Below are 20,468 nucleotides of genomic sequence, written 5' to 3'. Positions count from 1 at the left end.
TTGGACTAAATTTGGACCACATTGGACGGGCTATAACTCAACCCAATTTTCAACCACTACTTTTGGGCTAAATTTGTACTATGTTGGAGGGGCTATAACCCAACCCAGTTTTCAACGACTATTTTTGCACTAAATTTGGACACATTTGGATGACCCAAACACAGCCCAATTTTCAACGACTATTTCTGGGCTAAATCAAGTCTAAGACGGACCGACCAGATTTAGCCCCAAATCCAACGTCCAGAAGACGTCTGATGCTGGGTGGGTTAGCACTACACACCCGCACTCGTTCACATCCTTGTCTGTTACATATGACCATATTTTCCGGACTATAAGCTACTACTTTTTTCCAAGGTTTTGAACCATGCGTCTTATAGTCTGGTGTGGCTATTCTGTGGATTTTTCTTCCACCTGTAGGGCGTTTTAACCGGAATTACAATACAATACAATACAACTGCCATTAACAGGATGTGACTGCAGGTGGAGGAGGGCGCTATGCACTAGGTTATGAATTCCGTGGTATGCGGAAGTTAACTGATAAACTGGAGTGGCTGCGGCACGTTAAAGGCTGTGTATTTGTCGATTCAAAAACATGTTAAAATCCAAGAAATTGGCATGGCTTTACAAGGATAAATTAGACAGTGAAGCCAGAGACCGATATCTTGCAAAAATACACTTATAAATGGTTTGGATCCCTACAGAATTCCCAATACTGAGTGCAGCTACGAACCAGACCTACTTCCTCCTTTGTGTGCGCCGGATATTTTCGCATACCTTGTGTATAGTGTGAGGGCCTACACTTCAGAGCAATTTAAACATTATAACTCTTTAGCAATTAACAAATGGGTAGGTGCAGAACCTGCAGATGATGAAGGCGGTGAACAATAACAACACCGTCATTTGGACTAAGGTACGTGCTGTGTTTGCTTTGAACTGTCCACTTAAAGGAGAAGTCAACCCAAACATATTTTTTCAAGAATATGTTCCATGCAAGCCCACTAGTTGAAACAAGGCATTCTGATAAATATTGCGTTTGTGGAATAAGAGTTAATCCACCCGTTTTTAGCCATTTCTGGGGGCAGCCATTTTGTCACTTCTGTCAACTGAAAATGACATCACAACTGCTCAGGGCTCAGGTAATGACCAATCACGGCTGACCTGTTTTCTGAAGCTGAGCCGTGATTGTTCGTGGATTTCGCTGCTTAACTCATATTCCACAAACGCAATATTAATCAGAATGCTGTGTTCCAACTAGTGGGCCTGCTGGGAACATATTCATGAAAAAAAAGTGTTTGGGTTTATTACCCCCCTTAAGCTACACAAACGAACATATTTATTTCCTTTTTAACAGTGTATGTGATCGTTGATCATTCCTTCTTTCTTTTTACCTCAATCACTGAGTGCATGCATGAATGTGACTAAAAGAGACAAAGCAAGAGGATTCTAAACTTTATTTTTAACTTACCGCTATGAAAATGTACGGAGCATACTCTTACCCCGAACAGAAGGTTGTTTATGGTGAAATGTTTTCATTTTACAGCCGATAACCAAGTCATCCAACTTTGTTTTGACATGTCCAAAACGAATGTTCCCTTGGTCTTCCACCAAGCAGGAAACCTATAAAAACTCAGTCCGTTGTGAAATTTTCTTCCTTTGCGATCGTGGGTGACATTGTTGCACCCCCTAACACAGCAACGATTCACCATGTTTATATGTTTTGGCCGTCGAAATCAAGCGAGAAAGACAGTGAGTTCGTCTTAGGTGTAACAACTGTAGTAACGCTCCCAATATACCACCCCGTAGCAACATCAGCGATGACGTGCCATGCACGGGCCCTATTTTTTAACATAGATAGGTGCGGCTTATATAAAGGTGCGACTTATATGTTTGTTTGGTTGGGTTTTTTTTTCATTACTTTATTAAAAATAGAGTAGGTGCGGCTTATGTAAGGGTGCGCCTTATAGTCCAGAAAATTTGGGACGTCACAAGAATTACAACAATGACTGGCCCAAATGACCAAATTACTGCGGAAATTCAATCAATATCAATGGAGGTGTACATTTCCAATGGAATACCTAAGTTGGAACCGATTCTAGGTTGGAACCGGTTTGATCCTCATGAGGACAAGCGCGATCAAAAACAGATGGATAAATGGAAAATCACAACTGCAAAAGCAATAAAATAAGAAACTTTTCTAATTTAATATAGTTTAATCTTAAGGGGATGCCTCGGAGATGTGTCCTAAATCCCATGCAGGGGTTATAAATCATTTTTAATAATTCTTCATTCTTTTCTGAAAACAGAGCCCCTTCTTTGATATGAATGAGCAAGGTGGTCCAAATATGCATGTCTCTCGCATTGGGGTGCATCTGGACCCTTTCACACTTGCGACTGACAATGACAGTGTGTGTGCACAGCTGCACGATTAGCATGTTACGCGTCTCAATTTATGTGAAAGAACCCCCCACGATATTTATCACCGCCCGAGCCGTTTAATAGCCGTGTTGCTCGTCTGGGTTCTGATGAGGTCCAGTGCAGTTTCTCTTTGAGGCCACCTCTTTGATTGCCTACTGTTTAAAAAGGTCAGCGGGCGTCAAGGAGGTGGCGCTCGCACAGGGTGGGAGAAAAACAGTTTATTATGGAACTGTAAATGTCCTATGTATGGGAATACATCATTGCTCGCAGCCGTGTCCAAATCGCTTAAGCAGGATGCACATATACTGACTTTTAACAACACAACACATTTTTTAACATGAGAGACAGCACACAGCATTGTTCTTCCACTGTGGGGTATAGTCAAAATCACTAACACAGACTACAAACACATTATGTTATCTCCACCGACAACAGTGAGTCACATTCCTTAAACCAGATGTCTGTTGAAGTACCAAGTCTGAGGCGTGAGAGGCATTTAGACTGTCAGAAAATACAAAAATGAAAGTAGAGTAGTAGAAGCAGGTCATAAGTTTCAATGCTTATTAAGTACTAGGACTACCAGGATTTTTAAACTATTAGAACTACGACAGCAGTCATTTTTACGGATTGCGCTTTGTTGCGCTCCGACAATGACGTCATTGACTAAATTGAATTTTACTTGCTGTTCAAGTGTCTAATAAAGTTTTTTTTTTTAATTAAATTTCTGTTGTATGACTGAAAAAAGACGGAAGCTGAAAGGAACTAACGTATTTATGAATGATATTTTGTTTTTATTAATGTCAAATGTGAGCTCCTATGAGGAAAAAACACTATCACCTCCACACAATCAATAACATTGTGTTGATCATTTTTTTAAATTACCGGATAGAGTGGACAATACCAGGAATGTGCATATTAATTTTTAGTAACAATTGATCGTATTCTTTTTCCATAGGCAGCCAAGCAGCTGTTGGCTCCCGCGGTTAGTCGAGGCAGAATTAGCTTTCGATTGCTAACAGTCAAAGTTAGCAGAAGGAAATCAACTACTTGCCGTCCATACATGAGGATTCGTGTCTCGGACGAGCTGCCCGCTCATGCACTCGAGTAGGAGTTAGCGCCATGCCGCCACTGGTCAACCTGTAGCCGCTCGGCATCACCAGTGCGGCATGTGATCGCTAATAAGTGGCCGATTCGAGACAATGGATGGATGTATAAACTTTGAAAAGACATGGGGCTCCGTTTCACTGAGATCCCCCGTCTAGGCAGCCAAGATGCTACGTGTCTACCTTCAGCTGTGTTTTCCACGGCTGGACAGTATCGTGTTTGCTACAGCTAGGAGGTCTCGTTGCTGCGAACATTTTAATTCTGTCCAGCCAGAGATACAGTGGCGTCGCCGTGCAAGTGGGCCGGCCTGTGTGCGTCAATTTCAGATAAATACAAGTCCCGGAGGTCGGCTTATCGAAATGTTAAAGTTGGACTTTAGACTTTAAGAGCACCGGACCACGCGCAGGGGTGGACCTCGGAGAAAAAGTAAGTCAAGCAAACACAATCTATGAGCAATTCAGCTAACGAAAAAGCTTCTCGGAACTCAACGTGTTTGAGTATCTTGGTGATTTATGACATGAAATGTGCACCTCAGCTGCATGTAGGCTGCTCATTTCTTGCTCTTTTTGGTCAGACATGGAAAGGCTAATCCTTTGTGATGTTTTCAGCGGTTGAAGTGGGCCTAAATAGAGATGTCCACATGTATTGGGGCCAATTGAACCCCTTTATTTTGACAATATTAGCAACGTTATTGACAATGACTTTGAATGGCAAAATGGAATCGCTTATGGAGTAAGATCGCTATCAAAAAGGCATATGCGTGATTTAAAGATTCGTGTCCAGAGTAGTAAAAGGTATATCCGTGATTAAAGATTCGTATCCGTAATAGTAATAATTTGTGAGAACAAATCAAAATTGTGACGGTTTGACTTCTTTTCTTGAGAGTACGAATCAAAATTGTGAAGGTTTGAATTTTTTTGGTAAGTACGAATCATCCCTCCATGAGCCGTCACCTTAACGTGGTGGAGGGGTTTGCGCATCCCAATGATTCTAGGAGCTAAGTTGTCTCGGGCTTTATGCCTGTGGCAGGGTCACCCATGGCAAACAGGTCCTAGGTGAGGGACCAGACTAAGCACGGCTCAAAAGACCCCTTATGATGAAAAACATTTATGGACTCCAGTTTCCCTTGCCCGGATGCGGGTCACCGGGGCCCCCTCTCTGGAGCCTGGCCTGGAGGTGGGGCTCGATGGCGAGCGCCTGGCACCCATGGGGCCCGGCCGGGCTCAGCCTGAAAAGGCAACGTGGGTCCCCCTTCCCATGGGCTCACCACCAGTGGGAGGGGCCAAAGGGGTCCGGTGCTGTGCGAGCTGGGCGGCGGTTATAGGCAGGGACCTTAGTGGTCCGACCCCAGCAGCAGAAATTAGCTCATGGGACATGGAATGTCACCTCTCTGGCAGGGAAGGAGCCCGAGCTGGTGTGTGAGGCTGAGAAGTTCCGACTAGATATAGTCGACTAGATATAGTCGGGCTCACCTCCACACATAGCTCTGGTACCAGTCCTCTCGAGAGTGGTTGGACACTATTCCACTCTGGAGTTGCCCAAGGTGAGAGGTGCCGTGCAGGTGTGGGCATACTTATTACCCCCCGGCTCGATGCCTGTACATTGGGGTTTACCCCGGTGGACGAGAGCGTAGCCTCCCTCCGGCTTAGGGTGGGGGGATGGGTCCTGACTGTTGTATGTGCTTATGCATCAAACAGCAGTGCAGAGTACCCACCGTTTTTGGAGTCCTTGGAGGGTGTGCTGGAGAGCGCTCTACCAGGGGACTCCATCGTTCTGCTGGGGGACGTCAATGCTCATGTGGACAATGACAGTGAGACCTGGAAGGGCGTGATTGGGAGGAATGGCCCCCCCGATCTGAACCCGAGCAGTGTTCCGTTCTGTGCTCGTCACGGATTGTCCATAACGAACACCATCTTTCACACATAAGGGTGTCCATATGTGCACTTGGCACCAGGATACCCTAGGCCGCAGTTCGATGACCGACTTTGTAGTTGTATCATCGGATTTGCGGCCGCATGTTTTGGACGCTCGGGTGAAGAGAGGGGCGGAGCTGTCAAATGATCAGCATCTAGTGGTGAGTTGGCTCTGATGGTGGGGGAAGATGCCGGTCCGACTTGGCAGACCCAAACGTATTGTGAGGGTTTGCTGGGAACGTCTGGCAGAATCCCCTGTCAGAAGGAGTTTCAACTCCCACCTGCGGCAAACTTTGCCCACGTTCCGGGGGAGGCGGGGGACATGCCTCCATTGTTGAGGCGGCCCATCGGAGCTGTGGCCGCAAGGTGGTCGATGCCTGTTCTGGTCCACCATCTGGCGTCTCAGGAGAGGGAAGAAGTGCACAATTAACACTGTTTATAGTGGAGATGGGGTGCTGCTGACCTCAACTCGGGACGTTGAGGGTCGGTGGAGAGAATACTTCGAAGACCTCCTCAATTCCACCGACACGCCTTCCACTGAGGAAGCAGAGCCTGGAGACTCTGAGGTGGGCTCTCCCATCTCTGGGGTTGAAGTAACCGAGGCAGTCAAAAAGATCCTCGGTGGCAAAGCCCCGGGGGTGGATGAGAGCCGCCCAGAGTTCATAAAGGCTCTGGATGTTGAGGGGCTGTCATTGTTGACACGCCTCTACAACATCGCGTAGACATCAGGGACAGTGCCTCTGGATTGGCAGACCCGGGTAGTGGTCCCCCTTTTTAAGAAGGGGGACCGGAGGGTGTGCTCCAACTAAAGAGGGATCACACTCCTCAGCCTCCCCGGTAAGGTCTAGTCAGGGGTGCTGGAGAGGAGGGTCTGTCGGAAGGTCGAATCTCGGATTCAGGAGGAGTAATGTGGCTTTCGTCCCGGCCGTGGAACAGTGGACCAGCTCTACACCCTCAGCAGGGTCCTCGAGGGTGCATGGGAGTTCGCCCAACCAGTCTACATGTGTTTTGTGGACTTGGAGAAAGCATTCAATGGTGTCCCTCGGGGAGTTCTGTGAAGGGTGCTTCGGGAGTACGGGGTACAGAGCCCCCTGATAAGGGCTGTTCGGTCCCTGTACCACCATGTCAGAGTTTGGTCCGTATTGCCGGCAGTAAGTCGGATTCGTTTCCGGTGAGGGTTGGACCCCGCCAAGGCTGCCCTTTGTCACCGATTCTGTTCATAACTTTTATGGACAGAATTTCTAGGCGCAGCCGAGGTATCGAAGGGGTCCAGTTTGAGGGCCTCAGTATTGCATCCCTGCTTTTTGCACATGATGTGGTGGTGTTGGCTTCTTCAAGCCGCGATCTCCAACTCTCGCTGGAGTGGTTCGCAGCCGAGTGTGAATCGGTCGGAATGAAAATCAGCACCTCCAAATCTGAGACCATCGTCCTCAGTCGGAAAAGGGTGGCGTGACCTCTCCAGGTCGGGGATGGGATTCTGCTCCAAGTGGAGGAGTTCAAGTATCTTGGGCTCTTGTTCGCAAGTGTGGGTAGGATGGAACAGGAGATCGACAGGCGGATCGGTGCAGCGCCTGCTGTGATGCGGACCCTGTCGGTCTGTCGTTGTGAAGAAGGAGCCCAGCCGAAAGGCGAAGCTCTCAATTTACCGGTCGATCTACGTTCCTACTCTCACCTATGGTCATGAGCTGTGGGTCATGAGTGAAAGAACAAGATCTTGGATACAAGGGGCCGAAATGGGTTTCCTTTGCAGGGTGTCCGGGCTCTCCCTTAGAGATAGGGTGAGAGGTTCGGCCATCCGGGAGGGGCTCAGAGTCGAGCCGCTACTCCTCCGTGTTGAGAGGAGCCAGTTGAGGTGGCTCAGGCATCTGATAAGGATGCCTCCTGGACGCCTCCCTGGTGAGCTGTTCCGGGCATGTCCCACCGGCAGGAGACCCAGAGGACGACCCAGAACACTATGTCTCCCGGCTTGCCTGGGAACGCCTTGGGATCCCTCCGGAAGAGCTGAAAGATGTTGCTGGGGAGAGGGAAGTCCGGGCTTCCCTGCTGAAGCTGCTGCCTCCGCGACCCGACCTCGGATAAGCGGAAGATAATGGATGGGTGGATGGATGGAGTACGAATCAAAATTGTGAGGATTTGACTTCTTTTCTTGTGAGTACGAATAAAAACTGTGTGTGCCATTATTTTGTGAATACAACTCTCGCTTCTACGACTACGAATCTTCACTACGCACGGATTGCCGCCTGAGGAAGAATCACTTTTGTGAGAGCACGAATCTGCACAATATGCAAATTAGGATGACGTCACGCAGAACAGGCAAGTCCCAAGGGGAGCTAATTGATCCGCGATTCCTCTTCCCGCACATGCGTAGATAAGAAAACAAAGATGGCAAACGCGAGCGGATCTGACGGCGCTTCCAGCGGCTCAGGAGACGCATCTTCACAGCAGGTGAAGTCAGCAACGTGTATATCCAATTTATTCATATGTATTTCATAACGTCGTTCTGTCTCAAATAATAGCTTTGGACTCAGGCTTACGGCGATAGATTGCAATCTCATGATGTGTTTCACTGTTAGCATTAGTACTTGGCTAATGTACCTCTGTTTTTGTATCTGTCACCATACTGTAGTTTAGTCACTTGTACCCACAATTCAGCACGTTAACAAAAATGTATGTATTGTATGGATGCTGTTAATAGCTCTTGCTAAATTGGTTGACCCATTTTATTAGTTTAAGTAGTCTCATGGAACTCCAAAAAACAAGGACATTATAGTTTGTTAATGTAAGAGAAAAAAACTTAAGCAAAATGTCCCATAACTTATTTCTACTTTGTAGACATGTCACTGAGCCAGATTGTCTTTGAGCTATCTTTAATAGAAATGTAGTGACACGAATGGGCAGTGAGGTTTTATTATTGATTGTATATGAACAACAGCAAATCATTATATATCAGTACACATTAACCAAATATTTTGAGTTACACTCCCCAAAAATCCCAGTTTACAATGCTGTACTGCTAAAATATTATTGACTGTCAAGATATCTATTTTGAAGGTTTCATGCACAAGCCAACAAAGTTGTGCACATTTTAATTGAAAATATTAGTTTGAATGCAATTTATTTTTTTTCTTTTATAGTAGTAGCAACAAGATGGCTCATGTCATGCCTGAAGAACAGTAGCAGTATTGATTCGATCAAAAAGACGAGGGGAACACTAATTCATTTTCTTTTCAACATACAGCATAACACAGCTAACAATATACATTTTTAATTCAGAGCCACATTTATCGATGTTATCATTTAGTTGAATCATTTATTTTGATTACATATCGAAGTTACCATCATCTCAAACAGTATACTTTGCCTGATAAATATTTTAATGTAATTATATTATCAGAAATGTAGACAGTCATGTTCAGGATGATCTGTTTGGTGACGGTCGCAACTGTGACCCTGCATGCTGACTTGAAGTGTAACTGCAAGTCACTGGTGAAGGCTGAGATCCAGACGGAGTGGGCTGAAAAAACAGCAGGGTTGGAGATGGGGGCAAACACTGATGACAATCTAGATCGATGATGAACACATGCCCTCAAATGGACTCCCCGACTTGGGGGACGATGTCAATAACGACGTGGGGATTGAAACAGAGCCACGAGAAAATGACAACATAGAAATTAAAAAATACTTGACAAAATCATGAGTACTAAATTGCATAATTATGCAACACATCAGAGTATAATAGACATCAATTATTTCACTGGGTATATTATTTGTAGGCATAACATTTATTATGCAATAACATTGGACGCTATGAACAGGCAATACTTTTTGTGTGTGAAATTGTATTTATGTACATCAGTTTCAATCAGTTGAAATCTGATTTCAGACACATGAAAAATTTACACATTGTTTGATACATTTTCTACGGATGTAACGATTCATCTAAAATCAATTTAAACTGCCTAACATATGCATCTATTTAAAAAATAATAATAATAAATTCGATTCGCAACACCATGTTAACAATAGCCGCTCTCAAATTATTTGGCGCAAATTTTTCTCTCAAAAATGCCTCATCTCCCGCTGGAGAAAAAATGATTGGTGCCGAGGAAGGGTGAAATATGTTTACAAATCCGGTATTTCCTTTAGTATTTCTAGGTAGTTTCATAGTATTAGTGCAACTCAGCATTGTGTATTGTTTGTTGGTTCCATTTTAAAATGCACTAAACATTCAGGAATAAACTATTTACAGCGACAATTCAATTTCAATTACTGGTACTCCACTATAAACAAGTCAGGAATGCTGGTACAACGTGCACAGTTTAGTACAAGTTGAATGCACTATCATCTTGTCTTTATTCTTTTGTACGATACCTTGAAGAGTTCTAGCTGTAAGCTACTGATAGTCATATAAGAGCAGCAGCTTGCTGATGCGATTATGCCGCAATTTACATATGATCCCATTAGTCAACTAATCGCAACTCCTGTTGGTGAATAGTCGACTAGCAAAATAATCGTTTGTGACAGCCCGACATGACACTTGAATCTGGGCTGGAGTAAATCGTTACATCCAGGACATTTACAGTGGATCTATTATAATAATTTCCAGAGAAAACGTAATAGGATTCAGATGGTTTTATATCATGCAACCACTTGTCAAAATAAAATTGAGTAAATTCAATGGGTTTTTTCTCAGTGTACTGACAAACTATAATTTGATGCATATAAAACACACAGTGAGATTTCATATATTTTTCTAGGAATACACAATCAAAAGGTTGCTCCATGGGGCGGATTCATAATTTGCTCTTATTATGCATAATAGATGTTATATAGAGACTCAACTGTTCTACAACTAGGTACCAATAAAGGCTGTTGGTGGTTTGGATATGCCAGAGTTACCGAGGAGACATAGAGTAAACTCCCAGTCAGCCCTGTTTTAATGTTAAGTCACCTGCATTAAAGCCAACTCCGATGAAGCTGATGTGTGTGCATATATTTATTAATATCCAAAGATATTACACTACCAACTCATAAAATATATACACAACCCACACTATCTCAGTGTATACAAGCACGGTATACTGTACTTATGAATATGTAATATTTGTACTAAAAAACATGTAAGGACGACAACAACACTCAGTAAGATGTTAAAGCGGATAAACCTCACTTGTGTCACTACATTTCAGTTTAAACTAGTTCTCAGGATAACAAAATAGTCCTCTGTGATATGTCTTCACTTATATCACATTATGCGCAACATTTTTTCTTTTGCATTAAACACCACCTGGTTTTTTTTTAGTTCTGTGACAATACTTAATTAATCAATAAAATCAGAGCAACCAAATTAGCAAGAGCTATTAACAGTATCCATACATTACATTTTTGTCGACGTGATAAATTGTGGGTACATAGATCAGTTGAAAACAGAGCTACATTAGCCAAGTACTAATGCTAACAGTGAAACGTATCATTAGATTGCAATCTATCGCCGTAAGCCTGAGTCCAAAGCTATTATTTGAGACGGAATGACGTTATGAAATACATATTAATAAATTGGATATACACGTTGCTAACTTTACCTGCTGTGAAGATGCGTCTCCTGAGCCGCTGGAAGCGCCGTTCGATCCGCTCGCGTTTGCCATCTTTGTTTTCTTATCTACGCATGCGCGGGGAGAGGAATCACAGATCGATTAGCTCCCCTTGGGACTTGCCTGTTCTGCGTGACGTCATCCTAATTTGCATGTTGTGTAGATTCGTGCTCTCACAAGTGATTCGTCCTCAGCCGGCAATTTGTGCGTAGTGAAGATTCGTAGTCGTAGAAGCGAGAGTTGTATTCACAAAACAATGGCACTCACAGTTTTTTTCGTACTCACAAAAAAGAAATTGCTAATTTCTTGTGGTCGTTTCTGAACACGTTAGTTTTGTACTGATTTCTCCAAAAGAAATTGATAAAAGTTAAAATGCAAGCTAATATCATTTTCCTGAAAAAAAACAAAAAAAAAACATAAATTGAGCTTGTTATTGAAAAATACACCGTCTCGGCTCTCTAGTCCATCAAAAGGCAGGGGTGTCAAAGTCAAATGGACAGAGGGCCAAATAAAAACATTTGCGACAAACCGAGGGCCGGACTGATAGAATGCTAATTGAATTTTTTTAAAATGTCCGCTGATGATGTCACGCTTTATATTTCTGTAATATATTTCTTTGCCTCTATGTTTGTCACCCCCCTGGTTGTTGTGTTTTTATGTTCGGAGTTACTAAATAAAAAATAAAATAAAGTACATTACTGCTACTTTTGCGAGGCAGCTCGTACGTCACTTCCGCTTATGACCCGAGTAGAAGCCACTGCCCGTCTTGTGAAACAAGATCAGTGGAACATTTGCGTTTCTCCTGCCAAACTGGAAACAATTTTCTGGTTGACTCAGGCTGCAAGATTGTATGAACTGTACATAATGTGAAGTAAAACGGAGAGGGTCATATGATTGGTATGATGTCTCCAGCTAATTCTATTTTAGAGTGGCAAGGTATAGACGTGGATGCTCCTGTCAGAGAACACAGGCCCGTATTCCACTTGACACGTCTATCTATTGTGGTCTGCAACAACACAGACAAAGAATAACCTAGCAACATCATCCAATGCATAGTCCGTTAGTTAACAATATGCCTAAACATTACAATTCACTGTATTAAGCAATTAAACAGCCAAACAATACTGTACATACAATACACATTCACACGTTTCATCACTAAAATGGAAAGCATACTAGCCGAAATAACTAACTAGTGTTCATCGTGACATCACTCACGAGAACATTCATTCATTCATTATCTTTGGGCAGTAGGCGGGGGACACCCTGGATTGGTTGCCAGCCAATCGCAGGGCACACAGAGACAATCATCCGCACTCACAATCACACCTAGGGGCAATTTAGACAGTCCAATCAACTTACCATGCATGTGTTTGGAATATGGGAGGAAACCGGAGTACCCGGAGGAAACCCACGCAGGCACGAGGAGAACACGCAAACTCCACGCAGGCAGGCCGGAGCCGGGATCGAACCCACGACCTCTGAACTGTGAGGCGGACGTGCTAACCAGTCGTCCACCGTGCCGCCTCACGAGAACATATCTAGTCTATTATGTACAGCGGTTACCTGACATGGACCTAAATGATTAAACTCACCTTTTAACATTTACACACAACAGCAATCGTGGTAAAACACGGGAAATCTGCAACTACTGAGTTTGCTGGCACGAACAAACTACGAGCTGTGTCGAAGGAGGAAAAAAAAAGTCACTGGCTATCAACACTTTGCGTTCGAGGAGAGTTCAATGCCTGCTCACAGTGTGGGACATCTCAGCACTACGTAGACCCTCAATGAATTTATGCCAACAATTACTAAGAGTAAAACAACGTGAGCTTTCTAACATATCTCATATCTTCACACACATCTAACAGTATTTCTTAATAAAGCGTGTTTTACTCCAAATAGCTTCACCACAATCCGATTCTGAAAGCCACGAAAAGTGACGTGAAGACTTGAATCGGTAATGTTCGTTATAACAACAGCCAGGGGGTGGCAAACATAGATGCAAATAAATATGTTACAGAAATAGTGTAACGAATTGGGTTATCTGTGTTGTGGTCGAATTGTGTCTTGCCAAGTTGTGTTGTTTCCGAGGTTAATGAATGCATCGTGCGGCTCGCTTGATGGAAGCGCATGCGAGCGAGAGTAGCGGAGGACGAAGAGGAGAGCTTGACTGAACGGTTGTCATACTGTATTGGCGTCGGCCGCGGCCCACAGTAACCGGTTGGAGTAATAAAATGTGATTAAACTACGTCTGTGTTCTTGGAAGACGCTACAATACATGTTAAAGTGTGACGTCATCAGCAGGCGCGGAGGACCCGATCACTTCTGCTTCCCACACCGGCTTGCTGCGGGCTGTGGGCCGGATCTAATAATAAAGCAATATCATCCCAGGAGCCGTAGAAAACCTTCTCGCAGGCCGGATGTGGCCCGCGGGCCTTGACTTTGGCATAGGTGCTTTAGGGTATATAATCTCACCATGGCAAATAGGAACAATAAAAGAAGTGATGGGGTGTCAGTTTATGTCCAGAACGATTTTCACTGCAACGTTATTGACATAACAGTTATTGATAATATCATGGAGAGTTTGACAATTGACATTTATTCTTGTAAATATAAGAGTATTTTCTTGAGTTGTATATGTAGGAGACCTGGTTTTTGTATTGATGAATTTGTTAATATTGAATGTAATATTTTGAGAAGGGTAAGCAATAAGAAGTTATTATTTGTTTGTGGCGACTTCAATATTGATTTGATAAAATGGAATGAGCACACTCTTACAGCTGACTTTCTCAATAATATTCTTAGTTTGGGTCTCCGGCCACTTATTGATAAACATAGTAGAATAACTAGAGGAAGTGCCACACTTATTGATAATATTTTTTACAAATGCTCAATATCGGGAAACAAGTTGTTTTCTGATTAGTGATGTAAGTGATCATGTTCTTGTTTTTGTCATCATACAAAAAATACATGAAAATGCCACACGGATAAAAAAAAAAAAGAGCAGTACAAGATAGTAAGATTAAGAACTGCTGAGCGAATTGATGTTTTAAAGAATGATCTACTAGAGTATGATTGGGAAGAAGTGTATGTTGATGATCCAAATCAAGCATATGATTTTTTTTTGTCTACATTTTTTTAATTGTTTAATAAATACTGCCCGATTAGAAGGCTCAGGGTGAAGAGGGTACCCAAAGGAAAACCACGGATGACAAAAAGTCTACTAAGAGAATGTAAAAAGAAAAAAATAGTTTATAAAAAATTTGTACAAGAACTGGTGATAGTGAAGAAAAGTATAAGCTTTACAAGAATAAATTGACAAATATTATAAGAGCGCAAAAAAAGAATTATTATAGTAAATCCCTGGAGGAGTGTAAATTTGATATGCAAAAGACTTGGAAAGTATGGCATGGCATCCTCCAAACTGCTTATCCTTTCCAGGGTCGCAGGGAGGTGCTGGAGCCTATCCCAGCCGTCAATGGGCGAAGGCAGACTACACCCCGAACTGGTCGCCAGCCAATCGCAGGGCACACACAGACACCGTCACAGAGCGGGAATCGATCCCGTGTGTACCACTACACTATCAGTGACCACTTGGAAAGTAATAAATCATATTATTCAGAACAGATGTCATTCAATGGATTATCCGACTGTGTATAAAGAGTGGTGATATAGTAATAATAATAATAATAATAAGCAACTTAGATGATATTAATGAATGTAATGACTATTTTGTGGATGTTGTCAAAGCATTGGCTCAGAGAATTATAGATTCCGATGATAAAAAATGTGAAGTTTAAGAACTTAATAAAAACTAATTTAACGTCTATGTTTCTTAGAGAGGTAGATGAGACTGATATATTAGAAATTGTAAGGAACATGGGAAATAAAAGTTCAACTGACAAAAATAATGTTGTTGATATGAGTGGACAATAAATAAAGACAATAAAAGGCCATAATATACAATCATCAATAAATATAGATATAAATAATATATAAGATATAAATAAAAACTATATAAACAAATAAAGCCAATAAATTAACCTAAAACACAATTGACGCCTGGAGAAGAGCTGAAAATTTCAGGTCTGATCAAAATCCAGAGAATAGAAATGTGTCTTCACTGGGTTTTAAAAATGAACAGAGAGGGGGCTTGCCTAACATCCAATGGGAGGTCATTCCAAAGGGAAGGACCAGCAGTCGAAAAGGCTCGATACCCAATACGAATTATCAATAAGACTTACTATTATTCCTTACAGACCCACTCCTTTTCAAATCAAACATTATTAAGTTAAATGACTTATATTATGATAAAATTATGCAAATAATGTTTAAAGCAAAAACACAATCTCTTCCTCACTTCATACAAAAGCTCTTTGAAATCCGGCAGTCCCAGTATGGTTTAAGAGGAGTTTGTAAATTCTTGTGCAAAAGATGTTAAAGGAATTAAAAGGAGATGTGCTTCTATTGTTGGAGTGAAATATTGGAATGGTGCAAATATATATTGGAAAACCTGTGAATCACTTTTAGTTTTTAAAAAAACTTGTTCGCACAGCTATTTTTGAAGGTTGTAGAGAATTATTTGGAATGACAATGATTTATCTATTGCTATTTTCGTTTTGTCTTTTTTGTATTTGCATTAAAATGTAAAATAGGTAGATGCAGCTATATATTACCTTTGAACTAGAAAAGTCCAGGCTTAAGTAAGCTTTAGCTTCTGCCTGCGCCATTCTGTCCCTGATATTTGACTGTAAATTGTTGTATTGTGTGTGTGTATTATGGATTGTACTGAATGATTGACGACCGAATAAACAATGTACTACTACTACTACTAGTACTATATTTTAATGTAAATTATGTCATATAAATGAATGAGAAACAGTTGGTGGAGCGTGTATATTGTCCCGTGCGTCTCTCGCGGTGCCTGTTTCAGCTGTTATATAAAATATTAGCTTGGTGCCGCAAGATAGTAGACGCGTGTCGCAAAAGACTTCACTGCACTTCACTTCGAAGAAGTGGAAGTAAATCGGAAGTTCAGCACACAAAACAACTCCGTCCCAATCGCACCCCGGAACTCTTTTTTTCCATGGGGGAATTATGTCAACCAGTCCCACATAAGATCATTATTTTATTTATTTTGGCTGTCTGGCATGTACTATCCACAACGTCATGACTATCACATCTGACAGCCTATTTTACCACACGCGACACGGCTCCTCCTCCTCTTCAGCCGGGGGACTCTTTTACTCTGGCTCGCTGTGTCAGTCAGGCAATTCATCCTCAGACTCATCATTATTTTGAAGCAGATGTAACGCCTCCTCTACTCTATAAGATTATTTTTTATAGTTCATGGTGACCAGCAGGGTTTCTCAATGCAGCCGCTGGTTGCTACAGAAACCTGGCAGCACCGCCCCAGCACAACTTGCGTTGATTAAGTAGAGCAGTCAAATTGATTGGCACGCCGAAATTAAAGGGGTAATAACTCGTAACTCTTTTTATATTGTTTAATACCATAAAATTTACCCATGATAATGAAATATATCGTCATTGTCCTGTGAAAAACACTTATGTCCATTTTTTTTAAATTTTCTTATTTTTACGTGAATGGTGTTTCGGCATTACAGACATCACATTAACGTGAAAATTATTTTTTCCCCCCCAAATTGGACATGTTGTATTTTCTTGACTATAAGTCGCGGGTTTTTTTCCCCCATTGATTGGCCGGGGGTGCGTTTTATACTCTGGTGCTACTTATGTGTGAAGTTATTTACACATTATTACCGATATATCATTTCACATGTTATTTTCACACACCATTTCATACCCGCCATCATCCTCGGAGGCTGAAACAAAATACTTCAGCCTTAATATCTCAGTGAATTGGTGCTTTAAGGCATTCTTGCATAACCTGTGGAAGAAGTGGATGATTGATGGAGAGCACAACTTCACGCCAACCGGGGGAGTGCGCCATGAAACTTTCCTGGAAGTCACTGGATGGATCGACAGAGCATGGGCTTCGGTGACAACCAAAACCATTCTGTCAGGATTCAGAAAGGCTGGAATAATTTGAACAGCAACTGACGACAAGTCTGACATAAGCGACGTAGAAGAGGAAGCGCCGCATCTTCTACCTCCGGAGTTAGCGGAGTTGATGAAAGTGACACAGAGGATGAAGATTTCATTGGATTTTAGTTACCGAGTATTTGGAGTGACCCGAATGGTTTTGGTACACTTCTAAGCATGTTATTTATGCTATAGTTATCGGAATAACTCTTAATATGTTATGTTAACATACCAGGCACGTTCTCAGTTGTGTCATGTAACGTAAGCATACCGTTCAGCCTGTTGTTGCCTCTATTCTATTTTTATTTTAAATTGTTCGTCAGTGAAATTTTAAATGACATGTCTGTTCTTGGCGTTGGGAGTTTATCAAATAAATTTCAACCCAAAATGCGACTAATCCTCTAGTGTGACTCATATATGTTTTTTCCTCCTTTATTATGCATTTTATGGCGACTTATACTCCGGAGCGACTTATAGCCTGGAAAACATGGTCAGTGTTTTTCACAGGACATCGACGTTATACTGAATTAGGAAAACTAACCCTATACGGTATCTATATACGCTGAGTAGTAACACATCCAAGTTTGAAAACAGTCAAAATGACTGCTCTCGCAGTCCTAGTGTTAACACATACTCACACAGCTCAAGAATATATATTTTTTAATGGCAAAAAGAGATGGCAGGAACATAGTCAGACACACCAAAAAAAATATACTCCCAAAACAACATGATAAGTATTGTGAGTTTATTCATACACAAAATCACTTCGTTGCTGAGTTATACTATGATGCTACACTATTAGCTGAAGCAGCTATTGCCTTCCCTGCCAACTGACCTTCTTAGTCTGTCTTCTTGTTTCTGATCAAAATCAAAAATAATAATAAGAAAAAAAAAAGGTAGAAATTCATGCTTTTTATTGGCCAAGGACAATATGCAAAAGGACTACAGAACTTTTTATATACAGTGAAGAGCAGAATCGATTGTCAGTACCTTGGGGTCATAAAAACAAGGAATTCATTATCTGTGCTCCTAATTAAGATAAAATCAGATGTTGGACAGCTACCTAAACTAATGTCAAAATGTATTCCACTGCTTTGCAGTAAATTGGATATAGTCTGTCGTCACATACATTTCTTCCACAACACAGGTCACAGTTTTATTTGGATTACATTCAAATTTATTGTGTTCTAAACAATACTTCAATTCTCAACATGGGCCAAAAATCTCACTCTGTTATTCAAAAGACAGTTTGCAGTTTCATTTGAGATGATGTTATAATTGGAGCCTGATTGTTTTCTTGAACAAGTTTTATGTTATGCATACACAGTATCATAAACATTGTTTTTTAGTATGTAATGATGTCACTTCATTGGTCCAAAACTTTAAAAAGATATAGCTTTGTTCATCTGTTCCCCTGCGATGTATAGTGACAGGCAGAACAATGAAATGCTCTCCCACTATGACCATACATCATTATTTCAGTACCGTGAAGCTCAGCTATTCAACGATGGATTGCGCCAGAGCCCTGCCACCAAAGCTGAAAATCTGTATTTGACAGCACCCCTAAAAAGGTGACAAGATGGCAGCAAAGGACTACTTTTGTCTAAATGAAGCTTGTTAACTCACTTTAACAGTTCCTTGGCACCGGTTGAGCACAAAAACAGCAGAATTTTTCAGACAATAACTGAGTATGGGTTCCAAAAAAAAAAAAAATTGCAAATAGGCGGGGTTCACCGTAGGCTAGCTTTTGATTGGTGGTAAAAGCATATAGCACAATAAAGGTTGGAAAACATTGGTCTACAACCATGCAGTTCAACATTTTATTTTTGTAGGGGTGCATTCTACTCTCTGAATGTTATATGGTCATATGGGTAATTATATTCCAAGGACATAGTAGAATAAAAGGGCTTATTTATTTCCACTTAAAAAACGTTGTGGCTACTGTTCTCGACAGAAGACATATTCGGTGTAACTTGTCCAGATTTTGTCCTCGCCGGGGTCATTGCTGGTGTAGGCGCAGGTGCCCGTGGAGCTGCATGCCACCATGTGGAAACCCACCTCGGTGAGTTTGTCAAAGGCCTGCTCCAGGAAATTATACTTGAGATAGTAGCGCGACGTGTACCTCTCCGGCGGACGGTCCGGGTCTCGGCTCTCGTTCAGCGTGTCTCCGAACACCTCTTTGGCCAGGGATGTCTTCCCGCACACGGTGATGCGCGCCACCCTGCGGAATTTGGCGTCGGTCTGGATGTCCCGGCCGATTGTGTACGAGCCCCGGTAGCCGACGGTGATGTAGCCGGACTTCCTAGAGTCCATAGACGGGGAGCGCACGGCACTGCTGGTGCGTAACGCTGCCTCTGCGCCCCCGGTCGATGCGCACGGCAGCTGGCCGCCTTGGAGCGAGCCGTCCTCGGTATCGCTGTGGCTGATCTCCTCGCTGATGGAGTTGTCCTTGCTCACCTGCGGACAGAGCCGCATGGCCAGCTCCCGAAGCTGGAAGAAGTCCGCCTCCCTCCGCAGACGGCTCCTCTCCGGGAAGTAGTCGGGCAGAACCAAGGTCAGGTCTCGGAGGTAGTCGAGGACGTAGCGGAACAAGAAGCCGTCTCGGTCAAGGAAGAAGCGGCCTTTGGTGTCCCTGGCCAGCTCCTTGGGTGTCCGGCGACTGAACATGTGCCACAGGAGCGAGTCCGGCACCGCGACGAGAGTTTGGAGCCGGGTGACGTACACTTGGCCCCCGACGTTCAGCTCGACGATTTCCGGGAAATGGGAGTCGTCGCGTTTGGACGCCTCGGCCAGAGCCATCGTGTGCGTGTGCGTGTCCGTGTACGTCCGTGTGCGTGTCGGCTCCTACTCGTGGGCTGACTGACTCAGCTTCGAGAGGCTGCACAGTGCACACGGCTATATGAATCGTGAAACCCTTGTGGGTGGGGGTTTAGGGTTGTCGTGTGGTTAACCATTAAACTACACTACTTTGCTTTATCAACCGTGGAAGTTAAATTGAACACATACATAGTGACACTTGGGATTGAAAATGTGGTTAGACTGACACCCATCGCTTCTATGATGGAAATGCAGGCAGCACAGCTTTTAACTCAAGTGTACCCCTGGTTTCCCCATTGTCTACATTACATGCCCCCCCCCCCCCCCCCCCCCCATAGAAAGTTGCTATCATTTCCATAAAATACAAATAGTGTGAAGTTTCTCATCTGTTTCAGTTTCTACGCTACCCCACCTTTCAAATTCACTGTGAAAAATCAAATTGGCTACTTTGAAACCCTAACCCTAATTTAATACCCTACTTTGAAACACGAAGTCTAATTTAAAACCCTACTTTGAAACCCCAATCATAGTTTGAAACCCTAATTTGAAACCCCACTTTGAA

At 42.7% G+C, this 20,468-nt stretch overlaps 1 protein-coding gene and 1 long non-coding RNA gene across 2 annotated transcripts; both read right to left on the bottom strand.

Annotated features, from left to right (window-relative positions):
- Positions 1 to 8,468: 8,468 nt before the first annotated feature.
- Positions 8,469 to 12,724, bottom strand: LOC147136065 (uncharacterized). Its single transcript, XR_015089663.1, has 3 exons — positions 12,619 to 12,724; positions 11,015 to 11,091; positions 8,469 to 8,946 (listed from the first exon to the last, which is right to left on the bottom strand). It is a non-coding gene; the product is annotated as an uncharacterized LOC147136065 (long non-coding RNA).
- Positions 12,725 to 17,732: 5,008 nt separating this feature from the next.
- Positions 17,733 to 20,027, bottom strand: kctd12.1 (potassium channel tetramerisation domain containing 12.1). The gene has a single exon (XM_086051602.1). It carries the CDS (start codon positions 19,886 to 19,888, stop codon positions 19,028 to 19,030), a length of 861 nt encoding a protein of 286 aa, XP_085907728.1. The 5' UTR covers positions 19,889 to 20,027; the 3' UTR covers positions 17,733 to 19,027.
- Between the last annotated feature and the right edge of the window lie 441 nt (positions 20,028 to 20,468).

Source organism: Filicampus tigris, chromosome 14 (assembly GCF_054856515.1).
Source record: "Filicampus tigris isolate MCC_2025a chromosome 14, RoL_Ftig_1.0, whole genome shotgun sequence".
Lineage (NCBI taxonomy): Eukaryota > Metazoa > Chordata > Actinopteri > Syngnathiformes > Syngnathidae > Filicampus > Filicampus tigris.
This window is presented reverse-complemented; position numbering and strand designations above follow the sequence as displayed.

What these genes read in the sequence shown, in the direction of transcription:
- kctd12.1 (XM_086051602.1), bottom strand. Translation starts at nt 19,888, where the DNA reads ATGGCTCTGGCCGAGGCGTCCAAACGCGACGACTCCCATTTCCCGGAA.